This window comes from Rhinoraja longicauda, chromosome 11, assembly GCF_053455715.1.
Source record: "Rhinoraja longicauda isolate Sanriku21f chromosome 11, sRhiLon1.1, whole genome shotgun sequence".
Classification (NCBI taxonomy): Eukaryota; Metazoa; Chordata; class Chondrichthyes; order Rajiformes; family Arhynchobatidae; genus Rhinoraja; species Rhinoraja longicauda.
In genome coordinates, this window is record NC_135963.1 from 56,698,346 (window position 1) to 56,718,233 (window position 19,888).

At 42.3% G+C, this 19,888-nt stretch overlaps 1 protein-coding gene across 2 annotated transcripts in view; it reads left to right on the forward strand.

Moving 5' to 3' along the window:
* suco (SUN domain containing ossification factor) overlaps positions 1–19,888 on the forward strand; it is an 89,112-nt gene that overhangs the window by 62,853 nt on the left and 6,371 nt on the right. For both annotated transcript variants that reach the window (XM_078407804.1, XM_078407805.1), the window contains 6 exons: positions 4,836–4,916; positions 5,450–5,540; positions 9,458–10,705; positions 15,693–15,780; positions 16,705–16,809; positions 18,120–18,274. In XM_078407804.1, coding sequence (XP_078263930.1) covers positions 4,836–4,916; positions 5,450–5,540; positions 9,458–10,705; positions 15,693–15,780; positions 16,705–16,809; positions 18,120–18,274 — 1,768 coding nt within the window. The remainder of the gene's footprint in view (positions 1–4,835; positions 4,917–5,449; positions 5,541–9,457; positions 10,706–15,692; positions 15,781–16,704; positions 16,810–18,119; positions 18,275–19,888) is intronic.

Below are 19,888 nucleotides of genomic sequence, written 5' to 3' on the forward strand. Positions count from 1 at the left end.
TTAAAACGTGGTTTCCTGCTGCCTTATAACATAGCGCATATCGCTATTTAATACTTGTCTAATGTGGGCTACAGATGTTTCTGTTTTATCATCTTTTATTCCGTTGAGCTGCAGTTCAGAGAGAATAGGTTGCTGAACAAGTTCTCTTGATTTTCGTTATTATCTAAGATCACATTTTCATAGTTTTAGTTAAATGCTCGCTCAAGTTATTGTAGCAACCACGCTGCCAATGAAGTCTGGCCCAGTTTCAGCTGGAGTGCCCTGTGATCCACTGAACGTGCCAAAGGCCGGGAAATTGCAAATATAAAAAAAGTATAGTGAAACATTTTTCTCACCTGTGTCCTGAGGCAACGTGTTCACACATTTAATGTATTCACAGAATTCTGGCTCTGAAATGAATGAATTTGAGTTGGAACCCACCCAGTAGGATTGACTTTTGTAGGTTTTGCCAAGTTCACAAAACCACAACTTGCTTTTGAATACTGAATTAACTTTTCACGGGGAATGTTTTCTTTTTTGGATTCTGCATAAAGTTCTAAACCTGACTCTTTCTTAATTTAAAGGAAAGTCAGTTTTTAAATGCATGCACCGTAATAAGTTCCTGTGGCTATTTACTAGGACTAGGAATGTTTTTCTAAAAGTTCTCAAGGGTTAGGTGCGTGTGTTCTAGTAAAATAGGGGCACATTTAAGATTTTGTGCACTGTTTCTGTGACACTTTGCACATACGTCTGACCCGAGACATTTTGATTTGAATGAGTTCCTCATTTTTCTAGCAATTTATTTTGTAAAAACAAAAGCAATGGCGTTTTCTTAAAACATTGAATTTGCAGATCTTCAGAAATTTTGCTTGTATAGAGGAATTTTGTTAATATATCGAATAGCGCAGGCTTTAGTTTTGTGTGCTACCCTTTCTGTAGTGAATAAATCTTAAGATTTTGAGTAGGGAAAGGGGATGTTCAGGCATTTAGAAGAAAGCAGCGGGTCATATAGTTGGATTATTGAGGTAAGCACGAGAGAGAGAGGTTTTGTTTAGTTTAAAGATATAGTGCAGAAAGAGGCCCTTCGGCTCACTGAATCAGTGCCGACCAGCGATCCCCAGACACTAGCACTATGCTACACACTAGTGACATTCAGCAGTTTTCACCAAAGCCAATTAACCTGCAAACCTGCACGTCTTTGGTGTGCGGGAGGAAACCGGAGCACCCAGGGAAAGTCCATACAGTCACTGGGAGAATGGACGAACTTTGTGCAGGCAGCACCCATAGTTGGTATCAAACCTGGGCCTCTGGCGCTATGAGGCAGCAACTCTACTGCTGTGCTGCCAGCCAGGTGGTTGGCAGGTTGCAAGTGAGTGTTTTTTGTTTTGAAACCATTGTCCTGCTAAGTGATGGCAGATCATTCCGACCCGTGGAATGTACATCCCGACCCGTGTGGATGTCCCGGAACTGCCCTGGAATGGAGAAGCTCACGTTCAGAGTGTTGGAGTTTGAACGATAGCTGAAGTCAGAATGGTCTTTCTAAATTATAGTGTGTTGTGGATAACAAGTTTTGAGAGTGAGAGTGATTGCAAGCAAAGAAGGTGGCAATGTTGGTTGCAGAAAATCTGGGAGATGCTCAACAAATAACTCTTTCGTGACGGAGGAACACAACTGAAAAGAGTGCTCGGAATTTCAACTGAGCTCGTAATTTAGCCCAGATTATAGGGTTGGATGGGCCATCAGTTGCCAGAAAAGCTGTGTTTGACCTGTATGAGGAGCTGAGATAAAATGGATGAAAAGGATTTAATTTTTAAAAATGTAATTAGTGTTTCTTTAACCCAGAAAAGTCAACAAACAGGAGGCAAAGATTAAAGGGTTCGGTATGAGTTGGGGAGTAACGTCTTCATTTCCTGAACCTTTTTACTAAAGGTGTTGGTGGCAGGACTGTTCTTCGCATTTAAAATCTGGTTGAATGTGCATGTGAAGAGCTGTGACGGCCACAATCTCCTCACTGGAAGATGAGATGAGGCTGATTTGCTCATTCCCAGCTGACAAGTACACAAGAGTTTTTGTCCTACATTGTAATTTTTCTGTGATTCTAAACATCTTAATTTTGATTCTGAAGTTTCCTGACTTTAAGTATAATCTATGCTGCTTCTGTTTTAAAAAAAAATAACTTCTTGTCTGAGTTCAAGTTTTTAGTATCTGAAGGAGCAATAAGAATTTAGCATTTCTATCATGGAGGAAGGCTCAAAAGCATCTTAGTACAAACTGTTGGTGTTTGTGTTTGAGCTTTTACTTGTCTATATTGATCAGTATAAATTTCATGTGGGGGAAAAAAAATCATCTGAAAATAATTATATTTTAGTTTGCTCTATACTCCTAGTCCAAAACTGCTTTGGGGCATATTAAAATTATCTGGTTTGGTTTCAAGTGCATTGGGAAATACTTGACCTTGGACAAAACATGAAATTTCATGAGTTTTTTTGCTTGATGAATTTACTTACAGCCTTGCATGATACTTTTGAATGTCCCAAATTAATTTGCAGCCAAGTCAATAGACAATAGATGCAGGAATAGGCCATTCGTCCCTTCAAGCCAGCACTGCCATTCAATGTGATCATGGCTGATCATTCACAATCAGTACCCCGTTCCTGCCTTCTCCCCATACCCCCTGACTCCGCTATTGTTAAGAGCTCTATCTAGCTCTCTTTTGAAAGCATCCAGAGAATTGGCCTCCACTGCCTTCTGAGGCCGAGAATTCCACAGATTTACATCTCTCTGACTGAGAAAGTTTTTCCTCATCTCTGTTCTAATTGGCCTACCCCTTATTCTTAAACTGTGGCCCCTGGTTCTGGACTCCCCCAACATTGGGAACATGTTTCCTGCCTCTAACGTGTCCAATCCCTTAATAATCTTATGTTTCAATAAGATCCCCTCTCATCCTTCTAAATTCCAAGCCTAGTCGCTCTAGTCTTTCAACATACGACAGTCCTGCCATTCTGGGAATTAACCTAGTGAACCTAGGCTGCACGCCCTCAAATTTGGAGACCAAAACTGCACACAGTACTCCAGGTGCAGTCTCACTAGGGCTCTGTACAATTGCAGAAGGATTTATTTGCTCCTATACTCAACTCCTCTTGTCATAAAGGCCAACATGCCATTAGTTTTCTTCACTGCCTGCTGTACCTGCTGTACCTGCTGTACCTGTATGTTAACTTTAAGTGACTGATGAACAAGGACACCCAAATCTCTTTGTACTTCCTCATTTCCTAACTTGACACCATTTAGATAATAATCTGCCTTCCTGTTCTTACCACCAAAGTGGATAACCTCATATTTATCCAAATTAAACTGCATCTGCCCACTCACGCAACCTGTCCAAGTCACCCTGCATCCTCATAGCATCCTCCTCGCAGTTCACACTGCTATCCAGCTTTGTGTTATTTGTAAATTTGCTAATGTTACTTTTAATCCCTTCATCTAAGTCATTAATGTATATTGTAAATAGCTGTGGTCCCAGCACCGAGCCTTGCGGTACTCCACTAGTCACTGCCTGCCATTCTGAAAGGAACCCGTTGATCCCTACTCTTTGTTTCCTGTCTGCCAACCAATTTTCTATCCATGTCAGTACCCTACCCCCAATACCATGTGCTCTAATCTTGCCCACTAATCTCCTATGTGGGACCTTATCCAAGACTTTCTGAAAGTCCAGGTACACTACATCCACTGGCTCTCCCTTGTCCATTTTCCTAGTTACATCCTCAAAAAATTCCAGAAGATTAGTCAAGCATGATTTCCCCTTCGTAAATCCATGCTGAATCGGTACGATCCTGTTACTGCTATCCAAATGTTCCGCAATTTCTTCTTTTATAATTGACTCAAGCATCTTCCCCACCACTGATGTCAGGCTAACTGGTCAATAATTTCCTGTTTTCTCTCTCCCTCCTTTCTTAAAAAGTGGGATAACATTAGCTACCCTCCAATCCACAGGAACTGATCCTGAATCTATAGAACATTGGAAAATAATCACCAATGCGTCCACGATTTCTGGAGCCACTTCCTTAAGTACCCTGGGATGCAGACCATTAGGCCCTGGGAATTTATCAGCCTTCAGTCCCAACCCCATTTCCTGCCTAATGTGAATTTCCTTCAGTTCCTCTGTCACCCTAGCACCTCTGTCCATTAGTACATCTGGGAGATTGTTGGTGTCTTCCTTAGTGAAGACAGATCCAAAGTACCTGTTCAACTCGTCTGCCATTTCCTTGTTCCCCATAATAAATTCACCTGCTTCTGTCTTCAAGGGACCCACATTTGTCTTAACTATTTTTTTTTTCCTCTTCACATACCTAAAGAAGCTTTTACTTTCCTCCTTTATATTCTTGGCTAGCTTACCTTCGTACCTCATCTTTTCTCCCCGTATTGCCTTTTTAGTTATCTTCTGTTGCTCTTTAAAAGAATCGCAATCCTCTGGCTTCCCGCTCATCTTTGCTATGTTATACTTCTCTTTTATTTTTATACTGTCCCTGACTTAGTCATTATGATGTGTACCCACCATGGCAGGGTGTTGCTTCAAAAATCATTCCAAAAGTTTGAAGATGTCTGTCTCAGGTTTTGATATTAAATGTATTAATTATCAACAAATACTTGAGGCTTATTGCTTTCAGTTGGGGTGGGGGGGAAACTAAAATATCAATTTAAAATAAAACAATTTTTTTGATTCATTGGGACACCTTTATTTTTTTAAACCTGTTTTAAAATCTTCTGCAAAATCTGATTTTGGATTCAAACATGAACAGCCTGTCTGGTAAAGCCTTCATAAAAGTTTCTTTGCAAATACTGTTGTTTCTTTACAGATGCTATTTTGAACATGGTCAACATAGCGGCCAACATGCTTGGTGCCAAGAAGGGAGAAGAGGAAATGTCTCGAACAGAAGGTAAGATTTTAATGTGGATTTAAAGGCCCTTTACAATGGCGTGCATTTTCTGAAATATTTTTGTTTTGGATTCTGTTGTGACTATGTCAATATTGGCATTCTTTGCATTACACAGAGGGTGGAAAGATTGATTTTAATCATGGCCTTACAGAAAATGATGACACAAGGTGGTTGTTTGGCTGACTAGTCAATGTGGGTTGAAGTACAACTGATCCCATTTATCGCTCTCCCCCCCCCCCCCCTCGGCCTTCTACAGTGTTTTAATGTTCATCTTGCTGCATGTTAATTATATCGAGGATTCCTGGCTCCATGAGAAATGTAGGCAGTGAATTCAAGACCTCTCTAACTTACAATTATTTGGTGCTTTTCAGATCTTTGTTTTGTCTGAGAAATGCAACCCTTAAGCAATTTTTTTTAAATTCGTTGTTCAGTGTCTAATGGTCTTGTGGTGGGGCTAGTGATTCCAAGTGCATGACTAGGTTATTCTGCCAAAGCACAATTTCGTCTGCTTTTATATTGGAATTATTTTGCAGTTAATGGAAGTATAACACCTGAGAATGAAACTACAAAATCGAACAGTTCTGTTCCTGAGCTAAGTCCTAGCCCTACCTCTTTAATGCCTGAGTAAGTATGTGATCTTGTTTGTTACTGTGTAGAATGCTTAGTCACTGTTGCATGCGTCCGTGTGATTTGACTGAGTTTCAAGTAAGCTTGGACTTTGATGCATTAATTTTTGAGATTGCAAATGGAACTCTAATCCGAGAAATTAAATTCCATGTTTTTATGTTGCTTTACTGAGAGTAATTTTTATTCTGTGGTTGAATGTAGTAATGAACATTTCTGATTTCTATGCCAGAAAGACACTAGATAATGGCATGCCTTATGCTGTGTTTCTTTTGGAGCATTGAAGGGATTTAGCCACTGCCAGGGCAATGTGGTCCAGTGTTGGATATATCTGAGGACTCCTGCATGCACAGAAGGCTGGGATATTGGCCAAATAATTGAATGAAGTACCTTCATTCTGCAAACCCCCACATCTATCCATCAATTGTGCCATGATCTCAACTGTTGAAGATATCAGTCTGTGATTTTCCCCCTTCCCCGCCTCCACTATCTGTAATCCATGCTTTCTGTCTGTGTTGCTGGTGTCCCACTCCTGTGCCAGCCTATGCTCCTCTTTGGTTTCACTGCAATGTCTAAGCACTATTTATCAATTATAGCACAAGACTTGCAGGGAATGGCATTCCATCAAAATTTCCCATGTTCATTCATTGTAATTGCAGCATTTGTGTGTGTTCCCTCTCCCCCCCCCCCCCCCCCCCTTTGAATTACAGGATGTAAGGTAGACTTGTAATCATTCACATGAAGATTTGGAAGGCAAATGAGAAGCAGTTGTGAAAAATTGCTTGCTTTAGGGTGTGGTGATTATGAAGTAGAAATGAACACATAAACAAAATCACTGGTTTGAGATCGAGACATAGTCGTACAGCATGGAAACAGTTGTTCTGCTGCTAAGTGGTGGCAGATCATTCTGACCTGTGGAATGTACATCCTGACCCATGTGGATGTCCTAGAACTGCAGGAGGCTTCCTGAGGCCTCGACAACCACATGTGCTCTGGAATGGAGAAGCTCAACTTCAGATTGTTGGAGTTTGAACAATAGCTGAAGTCAGAATGAGTTGAGATGAAATCGATGATAAGGATCCATTTTTTAAAATGGAATTAATGTTTTTTTCACCTAGATAGGTCAACAAACAGGAGACAAAGATTAAAGAAATCGGTAGAAAGATTGAAGGCAGTATGAGGTGGGGGGGAGTTAGAGTCATAGTCACACAGCACGGAAATGGGTCCTTTTAGCCCAACATCCATTCCGACTGACGCCTCGTCTAAGTTAGTCCCACTTGGCTGCTTTTGGCCCCTATTCCGTGAAACCTTTCCTATTCATGTACCTGTCCAGTTGTCTCTTAAATGCCATTAGAGTACCTGCTTCAACTCCCTCCTGTGGCACTTCGTTGCATAAGCCCACCACACTCTGATGGTTGTAAATATAGTTTTATCTTTTCCATGTTGCCTTGATCACCCTTTTATGTGCTTGCAAAATTGCAGTATGGATTGGACTGATTCCTCAAGGCGAAGAATTATGCAAATTGAAATTGTCAGCAATATCAACATCGCCATGAACACAATTGTTAGAATTGTTACAAAGCTATTGAATATTACAGTTATAGGATGGAGAATATTCAGCTTGTAGACCTCTTTGAAAACACTATCTAATTAGTTATATTACCTCACCTTTGCTCCATCACCTTAAACTCCCTTCCTTCAAATATATGCCTGGTATTAACTTGATGTTTGTCATGACCAAGCATCCATTACTCAATCTGTTAATCGTTTTTGCTGTTTCAACCTTTTTTCAGTCTACATTCTAGGTTATAATTTGCACTTGCTGCACTCCCTTTACAATAGTTGACAGGTTCTTTTGCCAATTTGTTGCTTCCAGTGACGGAAGAATTCACAACCCTTAATAATTCATTCTCTTAACAGGACTAAATTTTGTGCACCTTCCCAAGATGTGTTTGGCACATTCTTACAGAGGATGCATGTGAATTCAAACTCATCCTGACAATGGTGAAATCTAAATCTACTCGAGTGAATATACAAATATGCATGACTTTCAAAAAGACGAGACACATTGAGTATTCCTGGTATTGATCTAAATAAGCAACATTTCTGTTGTTTACAATTGTTCCATTTTAGCTGGAGAACATTTTAGAACTTGGAGGTGACAAGGCACACTTGTTATTTTCCCTCCAACACCGATTATGCAAAAGCTGAGCTTTGGTGACCTCGAAAATTGCATCTTATATACGAAGACAGAATTAGTGAGTTACTCTGATGCTAAATTGGTGTAACTTCCCACTGATATTCGGGGATAAGCCATTTTTTTGTAAATGGCCGAGGGAGTTTACTCAGCATAGTAACTCCAATACTTGATAAGGCCAGATACTCAATTGAAACGTGCTGAGGATAAGGCCCATGCCTAGTGACTGCTAATAAATGATCCAGAACTGATCCCGGAGATGACTGGGTTAACATACGATGAGCGTTGGACGGCACTGGGCCTCTCCTCGCTGGAGTTTATAAGGGTGAGGGGAGAAACGTCATTGAAACTTGCTGAATAGCGAAAGGCCTGGATAGAGCGGATGTGGAGAGCATGTTTCCACTAGTGGGAGAGTCTAGAACTGGAGGGCACAGCCACAGAATAAAAGGACCTACCTTGAGAAAGGAGATTGGGCGGAATTTCTTTAGACAGAGGGTGGTGAATCTGTGGAATTTATTGCCACAGAAGCCAAGTTATTGTGGAGGCCAAGTCATTGGGTGCTTTTATTGCAGAGATTGACAGATACTTGAATGGTAGGGGTATCAAGGATTATGGGGAGAAGGCAGGAGAATGGGGTTAAAAAGGAAAGATAAATCAGCCATGATTGAATGGTGGGGAAAAGTCTTAATGGGCCGAATGGCCTACTTTTGCTCCTATAGACAATGGGTGCAGGGGTAGGCCATTCAGCCCTTCGAGCCAGCACCACCATTCAATGTGATCATGGCTGATCATTCTCAATCAGTACCCCGTTCCTGCCTTCTCCCCATACCCCCTGACTCCGCTATCTTTAAGAGCTCTATCTAGCTCTCTTGAAAGCATCCAGAGAATTGGCCTCCACTGCCTTCTGAGGCAGAGAATTCCCCAGATTTACAACTCTCTGACTGAAAATGTTTTTCCTCATCTCTGTTCTAAATGGCCTACCCCTTATTCTTAAACTGTGGCCCCTGGTTCTGGACTCCCCCAATATTGGAAACATGTTTCCTGCCTCTAACGTGTCCAATCCCTTAATAATCTTATGTTTCAATAAGATCCCCTCTCATCCGTCTAAATTTCAGTGTATACAAGCCTAGTCGCTCCAGTGTTTCAACATACGACAGCCCCGTCATTCCAGGAATCAACCTAGTGAACCTACGCTGCATGCCCTCAATAGCAAGAATATCCTTCCTCAAATTTGGAGACCAAAACTGCACACAGTACTCCAGGTGCGGTCTCACTAGGGCCCTGTACAACTGCAGAAGGACCTCTTTGCTCCTATACTCAACTCCTCTTGTTATGAAGGCCAAAATTCCATTGGCTTTCTTCACTGCCTGCTATACCTGCATGCTTCCTTTCAGTGACTGATGCACTAGGACACCCAGATCTCGTTGTATGTCCCCTTTTCCTTACTTGACACCATTCAGATAATAATCAGCCTTCCTATTCTTATCACCAAAGTGGATAACCTCACATTTATCCACATTAAACTGCATCTGCCCACTCACACAACCTGTCCAAGTCACCCTGCAACCTCAGCATATTCCTCACAGTTCACACTGCCACCCAGCTTTGTGTCATCTGCAAATTTGCTAATGTCACTTTTAGTCCCTTCGTCCAAGTCAATGTATACTAATCTATACTCCTACTTATGAAAACTTGGTTGACACTCTCTGCTTCTTTTTAGGATGGACTTGGTGGTTACGGCTGTTATTGAGGAAGAGCAAGAGCCTTCTGACTTGAGTAGTCAAACGGAAATGTTAATCGTGCAGCTGGAGCACGAGGATGATGAGGAATTAGTCAACCGATTGTCTACTGTCATTCTTCTAAAACCTGAAGATGACTATGATATTGGAGCCAGTTGGTATGAAACTGAAACTCCGATGTACTGCAGCGAGCTGCCTCAGATTTCTTGCATTGCAAGCTTTGCTGAGTATGTTTATAAATGGTGTTCCATTAATGCCGCCCTTCAACGGCAATGCAGCAAAACCCACACTGGTGAGCAAAAGGTTGAACCAGTTCCCGAAATTGACCCGGTTCCAACTGGGCAGGAGGAAACCCTTCTGGTAAATGAAACTAAAGAGACGAAAGAGGATGAACCGGAAAGTGTGCCGACTGAAAAAGTGTCTAAAGTTCCCAGTGAAAATCAGTCCAGCACTCATTCATCCGAGAACTTGGTCAATCTGACTGGCTCCGTAGAGTTGGAGCCCAGTCATCCTCCTCTCGATTCCCATTCTCCTGAAGTCAGCACATTTGATACAAAGCATGATGTGCAATGTACTGCCGTTTTTCAGAGTTCTGATGATGCTGCTGACAAAATGGCCGACCTGGCCCAGTTGCACCCAGAGCTCACTGTACTCACTCTGGATCAAAGTACAGAAACTAAACTGGAGACCATACAAAAGCAAGCAGTTGAAGAGTCTGAGGAAACTTCACTTGTGTTAGAAACCGAAGCTGATAATGGCCCAGACTTGAGCATTTCAGTCAATGACTCCGCAAACGAAAATGGAGGTGTTATTCCAGTGTCAATAATTCCTACGGAACCCTTGCAAGCAACTGGTAGTGTGGATGAATATCCGGTGACTGAAATTCAGAATGAAACTACTGGAGCTAAAGGGGCTGTGGCGGACGTGGAAGAACCTTTGTTACCTTCGGGTTCAGATGTGCCTGCCTCCTCGGTAACCGAGACGAAAGATGAATATCAGGCTGCAGAGGAAATCCTCCTGTCTGTCCCATCCTCGAACGGATTGAATCGATCAGTTACCGATTTCTATGCAGAGCTGCACAATGTGACTGACCTGGGATACATTAATGGGAATCAAGTGCATGGGTCCAACCAAAAGGAATCTGTCTTTATGCGACTCAACAACCGTATTAAGGCGTTAGAAATGAATATGTCCCTGAGTAGCCGGTATCTTGAAGAACTGAGCCAACGGTGTGTACAATTGTCTTTGGTGGTCTTTGTATCATTTTTGCAAAGGAATATCTTAATCAGAATTTGTTTTATCAAATTATTTCTGTTTCAAATCATGTGTATTGCAATGGGGGGGGGGGGGGGGGGGACCAAAATTGTAGCTATGATTAGATTCATTGTTGTCACATGAACCAAGGTACAGTGAAATGCTTTGTTTTCATCCTTTCCAAACAGATCAGATAAAACTATCCACAAGTACACTCGTCAAACTCGTTTCCAATAGGTAGAGCAAAAGGGAGATACAGAGTGCAGAATATAGTTCTCAACATTGTAGCCCACCAGTTTCATAGACAAAGCCCAGTGTCCGCAATGGGGTAGAGGTGAATCGTGCAGTACCCTAGCTTATGAAAGGACTGTTCTGAAGCCTGATAACGGGGAAAGGGGTTGTTCCCGAGTCTGGTGGTGTGTGCACTTTCAAGCTTCTGTACTTTCTGCCGGATGGGAGCAGGGAGAAGGCGAATGACCAAATCGGATTATGTTGGCTGCTTTTCGGAAGTGTAGATGGAGTCAATGATCTGTGTTGCATCTACAACTCTCCAGTTTTTTGGGTTGGGCAGAGCTGTTCTGAAACCAAGCTGTGATGCAACCCGACATATGCTTTCCAGGTGCATCTATAGATGTTAATAAGAACCATTGGAGATGTGCTGAATGTCCTCAGGAAGTAGATGTGTTGTTGTGCTGCCTTGACTGCCACATCAATGTGTTTGGTCCAGGGTAGATCATTGGTAATATTAATGCCAAGGAACTTTAAGCTGTCAACTACTTTCACTTTGGCACATTGCTGATTTGGGCATGTAACTCCACCACACTTCCTTAAGTCAATAACCAGCTCCTTTGTCTTGCTGACATTAAGTGATGGGTTATTGTCCTGACACCATGTTACTAAGTTCTCTATCTTCTTCCTGTACTCTGTCTTGTCATTGTTCATGATTAAGCCCACCACAGAGCAATGTCATCTGCAAGCTTGTTGGAGTTAGAGCCGAAGGTGGGTGAAGATTATCGCGAGTGTTTGGAGAGTATATTAGGGGACTGAGAATGCATCTGGTGTTAGGAATTATTGTGGAGTTGGCATTGTCACCTATCCTTGTGTCACAAAGTAGAGGATTCGGTGGCAGAGGTGGAAAGGGGGTTAGTGGTAATACCTAGATATCCAAATTCCAGGACTTTGGAGATGAGTCTGGCTGGGATTATGGAGTTGCAGGTGGATTGATGGCCGTTAAATAGGATTCTAATGGAGTAGTCCTTGTTTTTCCAGGTGTTGCAAGGATGTGTTTAGGGCCAGGGAGATGGTGCCTGCTGTAGACTTGTTTCAGCAGGAAGCAAATTATAGTAGATCAAGACTGACTGGAGTTAAATACAAAAAGCTGGAGTAACTCAGTGGGTTCAGTAGCATCTCTGGAGAAAAGGAATGGGTGACGTTTCGGGTCAAGACCCTTCTTCAGACTGAGGGACAGGGGAAAGGGAATTGAGGGGGATGGACGGTGATATAGAGAGAATATAGAACAAATGCATGAAGGATATTCAAAAAAGGTAAGATAGTCAATAGACAATAGACAATAGGTGCAGGAGTAGGCCATTCGGCCCTTCGAGCCAGCACCGCCATTCAATGTGATCATGGCTGATCAATCTCAATCAGTACCCCGTTCCTGCCTTCTCCCCATACCCCCTGACTCCGCTATCCTTAAGAGCTCTATCTAGCTCTCTCTTGAATGCATTCAGAGAATTGGCCTCCACTGCCTTCCAAGGCAGTGAATTCCACAGATTCACGATTCTCTGACTGAAAAAGTTTTTCGTCATCTCCGTTCTAAATGGCCTACCCCTTATTCTTAAACTGTGGCCCCTGGTTCTGGACTCCCCCAACATTGGAGACATGTTTCCTGCCTCTAACGTGTCCAACCCCTTAATAATCGTATACATTTCGATAAGATCTCCTCTCATCCTTCTAAATTCCAATGAATACAAGCCTAGTCGCTCCAGTCTTTCAACATATGACAGTCCCGCCATTCCGGGAATTAACCTAGTCAAGGAAAGGTGGAGCCCACAATGATCCTTTGTTGGCTGTGGGCTAGGTGATAGCGAGTTATGCAGACAGTGAATCTCCACAGGATGACAGTAAAGCTAGCACGACGACAAGGATGAGGGAGGGACGGGGCGAGAGAGGGGGTGCAAGGGTTGCTTGAAGTTAGAGACATCAATGTAGATACCGCTGGGGTGTAAGCTGCCCAAGTGAAATATGAGGTGCTGTTCCTCCAATTTGCGTTTGTCCTCAGTCTGACAATGGAAGAGGCCCAGGAAGAAAAGTCAGTGTGGGAATGTGAGGGGGAGTTAAAGTGTTTGACAACTGGGAATCATGTAGGCCAAGGCAGACCGAGTGAAGGCATTCAGCCAAACTAGCGCCCAGTCTACGCTTGGCGTCGCCGATGTATTGGAACCTGGAACAACGGATACAGTAGATGAGGTTTGAGGCAGTTGCAAGTGAACCTCTGCCTGACTGGAAAGGACTGGACAGAGCCGAGGGAGGAGATTTCAGGACAGGTGTTGACAGGTGACTGGAGTTAATGTGGCCATCATCAGTCTTTCAAAGCACTTCATGATGGACGTTAATGCAGTCCTTGTTATGCTTTATGTAGCGTAGGAAAATAGTCAAGCTATCGCATAAAAAAATATATAGTTCAAAATGAGTCTATGAGCAGGTTATTGAAATGTATAATTTGTGTGATTACATGGTGAATTCTTTATCCATTGGTTTTCTGACGGTTGAATCGATTGTTTTTTTTTGTATGGCTATGGTAGATATATCCCATTTTTGTGAATGTTAATTGGGCACGTCATCTCTGGTTGAATGGCAGTGTGGAAGTTGTACTCTAAATGCATTGCGCAGTCAATAGATTCAAAACAGGTCTTCAGGACGACAACTGGGATAGATTCAAGATGCCACTTGATATCCTGCAAAGTGAACAAACCTACCTGCTGGACACCAGGGTTTTATTTTGGCATCGTGACATCCTAATGGTTCAGGAGCAAATTGATATTCTTACTTTACAAAACAAAGCTATCACCGTTGCAGTTGAGGAATTACAGCAGCTAATTTGTCATTGCATCAGCAATTATATGATCTGTATTAAGTGTTGATAGAAGCTTAAATGCTGTTGAAAGCACGAGAAGAGCCAACACAACTGTGCATCGTGCCTTAATCTCCTGCATCATGTGCTCCAACTGGGCTGCAACCAGTCCCAGGGCAAGTCTTAGCGCTGAGCCAAGGTCTTCGTTATATTTGTGCGGCAAGTTGTTTTTTCAGTTTGGCGATACAGTGCAGAAACGGGCACTTTGTTTCCACTGAGCCCACGTTAACCAGCGATTGATTGCCCCATATAGGAGCACTGTCCTACACACAAAGGACAATTTACAATTTTCACCAAAGCCAAGTAACCTACAAATCTGTACGTCTTTGGAGTGTGGGAAGAAATCGGAGCACCCAGAGAAAACCCACGGGGAGAAGGTACAAATTCCGTACAGACAGTGCCTGTAGTCAGGATCGAAACTGGGTCTGGCGCTATAAGGCAGCAACTCAACTGCTCCACCTGTGTTTTACACAGAATTTACCCAGTTGTTCACCCATTCTTTACTAAAGGGTTACAGGGCTTTTGTACATTTTGCTACAGTTGGCCTGTGATGATATTTTGTCACAACTTATGGTGTATTTTCAAATTTTAAGCGTTTAGTTTATTATTATTGTCACATGTACCAAGGTACAATGAAAAGCACTTTTTTTGTGTGCTATCCAGTCAGGGAAAAGACTATGTGAATGCAGTCAAGCTGTTCTCAGTGCGCAGGTAAAGGGTACAACATTTAGAGCAAGACATAACATTGAAGTCCAATTAAAGATTGCTCAAAGGGCTTCAAATTGCACACCGTCATTTGGAAGCTTGCCTTTCCTAAATGTGTCCCCAGCATATTTTGAGTGAATCTTTGCACCATTATGTAATGTGCCAGTCTGCCTTCTGTGCCTGGCTATTTCTGTAGTGGGGGTAGTGCATCACATCAGGCCAGCTGACTGCAAGAAGTCACACTGCCATGCTCGGTTTGAGAGCTGTGATTGCCATGAACAGAGAGGCAGTCTAATTTCCATCCCTTCTGCCACCTTCCCCGATCTGCGTGGAATCCAATGATAAGGCACTGCCATATAGATGGTCGGAGATCGTTCACTTGGCTAGCAATTATATCACCATGAGATATATGTAGGAAGTTACTGCAGATGCTGGTTTAAACTGAAGACGGACACCAAAACCTGGAGTAACTCAGCAGGTCAGATAGCATGTCTGAAGAAAAGGAATAGGTTCTGCAGAAGGGTCGAGACCTTGCAACAGATGTCTGAAGAAGGATCTCGACCCGAAACATCACTAATCTTTTTCTCCAGAGATGCTGTCTGACCTGCTGAGTTACTCCAGCTTTTTGTGTCTATCTTCAACCTGAGATCTTCCTAGCTTTTGTGATGCTGCTTACTGGATGCAGCCATTGGAGAAGCATAACATAACTTTTTTACACTTTCCAAATGCTCCTCATCATCCTGAACCCAAGAATGTCATCAGTTTCATTAATACATTATTGATAATTAATTTGGCATTTATCGGAATAAGATTGTTTCATTCCCTGTTTTGGGGGGCTAATTATTGGACTGTCTGAGTGTCACAAGAGCCTCTAGCCGTTGGCTAAAAGTTTGGATAGTGGGGTTACAATTTATGAACTAAATGTTGCCAATCAAATATGTGCTACTTTCCGTTATATAAATTTGTTATCTATGTAACTAGTTGTGCGAGTGCACTAGTTTCAGTAATTCCACAGTTATGCAGATTGATGTACTTTTAGGTGCCTGGTTCTGCAAGTTTGCAGATGCAATTCATTTGGACTGTAGAATTGTCTTTGTATTGAGAAATATTTTGGTTTCCAGGTATCGCAAACAAATGGAGGAAATGCAGAAAGCGTTTAACAAGACCATAATTAAACTGCAGAACACTTCCAGGATAGCAGAGGAAAAGGTACTTTTCACTGCATTTCTCAAAGACCATTTGAATCGGAAGGTTGTAGACCCAAAGAACTGCAGATGCTGAAATCTTGAGCAAATCACAGTGCTGGAGGAACGTCTGAAACGTCATCCTTCCATGCCCTCCACAGATGCTGCCTGACCTGCTGAGTTACTCCAGCACTTTGTCTTTTTTTGTAAACCAGCATCTGCAGTTCCTTGTCTCTGAGTAATTCTAGGTCTCAAAATGCTACCATTTTGCAAAGGATCAAAACATTGGATGTAGAAAATCTGAAAGATACAATACAAATTAAATAAAATATACTGTGAGGATGAAGGTCCCAAAACAAAGTATCCTTTATTTTTAGATGAGAACTGTTGGGATTGTTTTGCTTTGATAATGCATAATCACTGAAATATTTGCAGTTCATCACTTGATGGTTTCACCTAAGGAGTTTTAACCGAGAACATGCCCACAAATGTTTTTAATAAATTTGGGGATTTCTTGCAAATAGCTATAGGTCAAACATGACCTGCAGAAATTATTCAAGATTAACATTGACTGACGTCACCTCTACTGCCTGCGGTTTGTACCCAGCCCCATCAAAAGACATTTCACACAGGAAATTTAGTTTTCAGCATTTAGAAATTGTTTGCACTTTAATAGTTGTGGGTTGCACGGAAACATGACGGTTTTCCCCCATTATGCTTGGGAGGAACGTTGAACTGTTAAACTGGTATTTAAAAAACAAATGAGTAAATTTGTAATTTTTGTAAATTGTACATTGTAAAATTTCATATTTAACTTTAAAATGAGACCGCTGAATTCAGAGAAATGCTTTTGTTCCCCACCCCCCAAAAAATCCTACAATTTGGGGTTCATTTATTTGGAGGGCAATTATTTATTTGCCGATTTATCATCTTTTTTTTGTGCTTGCAGGACCAGCGACAAACTGAAACAATTGGTTTACTCCAGGGACAGCTTGCAAATCTCACGGAACTGGTGGGAAATCTATCGCAAACGGTGAAAAGACTGGACCATCAGGTAACTTGTTGCAAAATCATGTGATGACCATCCAATCATTTACTTGGCCGCGACTGTTATTGCTAAAAGTGCACTGTTTAATTGTGAGTTGAGGGGGAAATCCAGTGGAGTGGCCAGGACGGTATTTGTTACACATAAATGCTGCCAGGGGCACTTTACTGGATTTTCCCCTTGATTTACAATCTGTACTGAAGAACAAATCTTGCTTCCTTTATTAGAAATAACTGCTTATTATTGATAGAAAGGTTATAGTCATACAGCACAGCCCCTTCGGCACAACTTGCCTATGCCGACTAAGATGCCCCATCTACGCCCGTCCCACTTGGCTGTGTTTGGCCCATATCACTCTAAACCCTGCCTATCCATGTATCTATCCAAGTATCTTTTAAATACTGTTGTAGAACCTGCCTCAACTGCCCCCTCTGGCAGCTCGTTCCATATACCCACCATCCTCCGAGTGGAAAAACTTTCCCTTCTGCTTCCTATTAAATCTTCCCCCTCTTGCCTTAAACCTATGTCTTCTGATGCTTGCTTCCCCTACCCTGCATTAAGATGCTGTGCATTCAACCTATCCCCCTCATGACTCTATACATCTCTGTAAGATCACCCCTGAGCCCCCTGTGCTCCAAGGAATAAAGTCCTAGCCTGCTCAACCCCTCAATACAGAACATGTCATTAATGTACAGTAATAGTTTTGCACGTTTTTTCTTCAACAGTGGCAGTGGCAGTGTTGAGTTTTGCAAAGAGCTAATGTAAAGCATTATCCTAGCAGCAGATAGAGTCGTAGTCATACAGTGTGGAAACGGGCCCTTCAGCCCAACTTGCTTGCCCACAACGACCCACATGCCTGTGTTTGGCCCATAATCCCTCTAAACCTGTTCTATCCATGTACCTGTCTAATTGCTTCTTAAACTTTACGCTAGTCCCTGCCTCAATTACCTCCTCCGGCAGCTTGTACCATACACCCACCACCCTTTGTGTGAAGAAGTTACCCCTCAGATTCCTATAAAATCTTCCCCCCCCTCACCTTAAACCTATGCCCTCTGATTCTCAATTTCCCCTACTCTGGGCAAGAGAGTCTTTTTTTAATTTAAAAAAAAAAAATGTATTTAAATTTTAACAAAACAAATACATGTATGAACTCATAGTACGCGATGGTACCTACATTATAAATTCGATTATACATTTAAATTCGATTATACCTGTATTGTTCTGTATTATCTCCCCACTGGGCAAGAGAGTCTGTGTGTATCTACCGATGTATTCCTCTTGGGTTTTGTCTCTTATTAGTTGATTGCTTTTTCTCCTAGGTTTCTGACCGCCAGAGTTACCTGGTAATCTCTTTGGCTCTGTGTGTGATTCTGGCTGTGCTGCTCTGTGTACAGAGATGCTGGAACAATGCAATATCCCGGGATGTTCACTCACCCACGGTTCCTAAAAGCATTCACTACCCGAGCCCCAAAAGGTAAGGGACATTTTACTTTGTAATATTTAATCACATAAGTGATAGAAGCAGAATTTGGCCATTTGGCCATTCAAATCCACTCTGCCATTCAATCATGGCTGATCTACTTTTCCCTCTTCACCCCATTCCCCTGCCTTCTCCCCATAACCCCTGACTCCACTGTTACTGGAGTTGCTGTCTGGAAGTTTTACTTGGAGAAAAACCTCTGAGCAGCACTCTCCTGGATGAGTGTGTGGGAAGGAACTGCAGATGCTGGTTTAAACCAAAGATCGGCACAAAAAGCTGGAGTAACTCAGCGGGTCAGGCAGCATCCCTGGAGAAAAGGAATAGGTGACGTTTCAGTTCGAGACCCTTCAGATTGAGAGTCAGGGGAAAGGGAAACGAAAGATATAGACGGTGATGTAGAGAGAGATATAGAACAAATGAATGAAAGATGTGCAAAAAAGTAACGATGATAAAGGAAGCATTGTTAGCTGTGTGCTAGGTGAAAACGGGTACAGACAATGAGACTCAACAAGACGACTTTGAAGCTGGTACGACTTGGGTGGGGGAGGGACGGAGAGAGGGGGGGGTGCAAGAATCAAAAATTCACACCACTGGGTTGTAAGCTGATCAAGCGAAATATGAGGTGCTGTTCCTCCAATTTGCGTTTAGCCTCACTCTGACATTTGGAGAACCTCAAGGACAGGAAGGCCAATGTGGGAATGGGGATTAAAGTGTTTGGCAACCGGGAGATCAGGTAGGCTCGGGTGGACTGAGCGACGATGTCCAGTGAAACAATTACCCAGTCTATGGTTGGTTTCGCCGATGTACACGAATCCACACCTTGAGCAGTAGATGAGGTTGGAGGAGGTGTAAGTGAACGTCTCCTAACCTGAAAGGACAGAGTCAAGGGAGGACATTTGTAGAAAATAAAATACTTGGGCAAATACACTCTCTTTTATTCCATGGTCCTGAACAAGAGAATTATTCAGTGCTTAATTCAGAAACAGATTGGCTGAAAGCACCTGGTCTCACAGGCCGATACAGTCACTGCCGTTTTTATTTCAGTGGTTTAAGCTAGTGACAAAAGCTGATTTCTAAGATATATATTTTTTAAACTGATCCATATTTCAAAAATAATCAGGAACTTGCATGTTCATCGATTCCATATCTGTGATATATCAACATAAGATTGTAAGTCATGGGCAAAGATTATGCCATTCAGAACATCAAGTCTACTCCACCATTCAATCATGGCTGATCTATCATACCCTCTCAATTCCATTCTTGATATTCTTGCATTCACATTAGTTAGTCTATAAGGCGTTTTAGACTTTTTAAATTACCACCCTAGTCTTAAAGCTGCGACTTTGAAGAAACCTGAAGGTGAATTTTTTGTTTTGCCGAAAAATGATTTAACAATGGCCAACTTTGCTTGCATTTTGGCTTGCTTTCATGGGCAAGGGTGAAAAGTGTTGGGGGAAAGAATGGCAGAATAATTCATTGAACTCTATCTGCTTTTTGTTCCTGAGCCCCACGCCATTCCCAGCTGAGAGTGATTAGCTATGCCACTTGAAATACTTTGTTCTTGTGTAGGAAGGGACTGCAGATGCTGGTTTTCACCGAAGATAG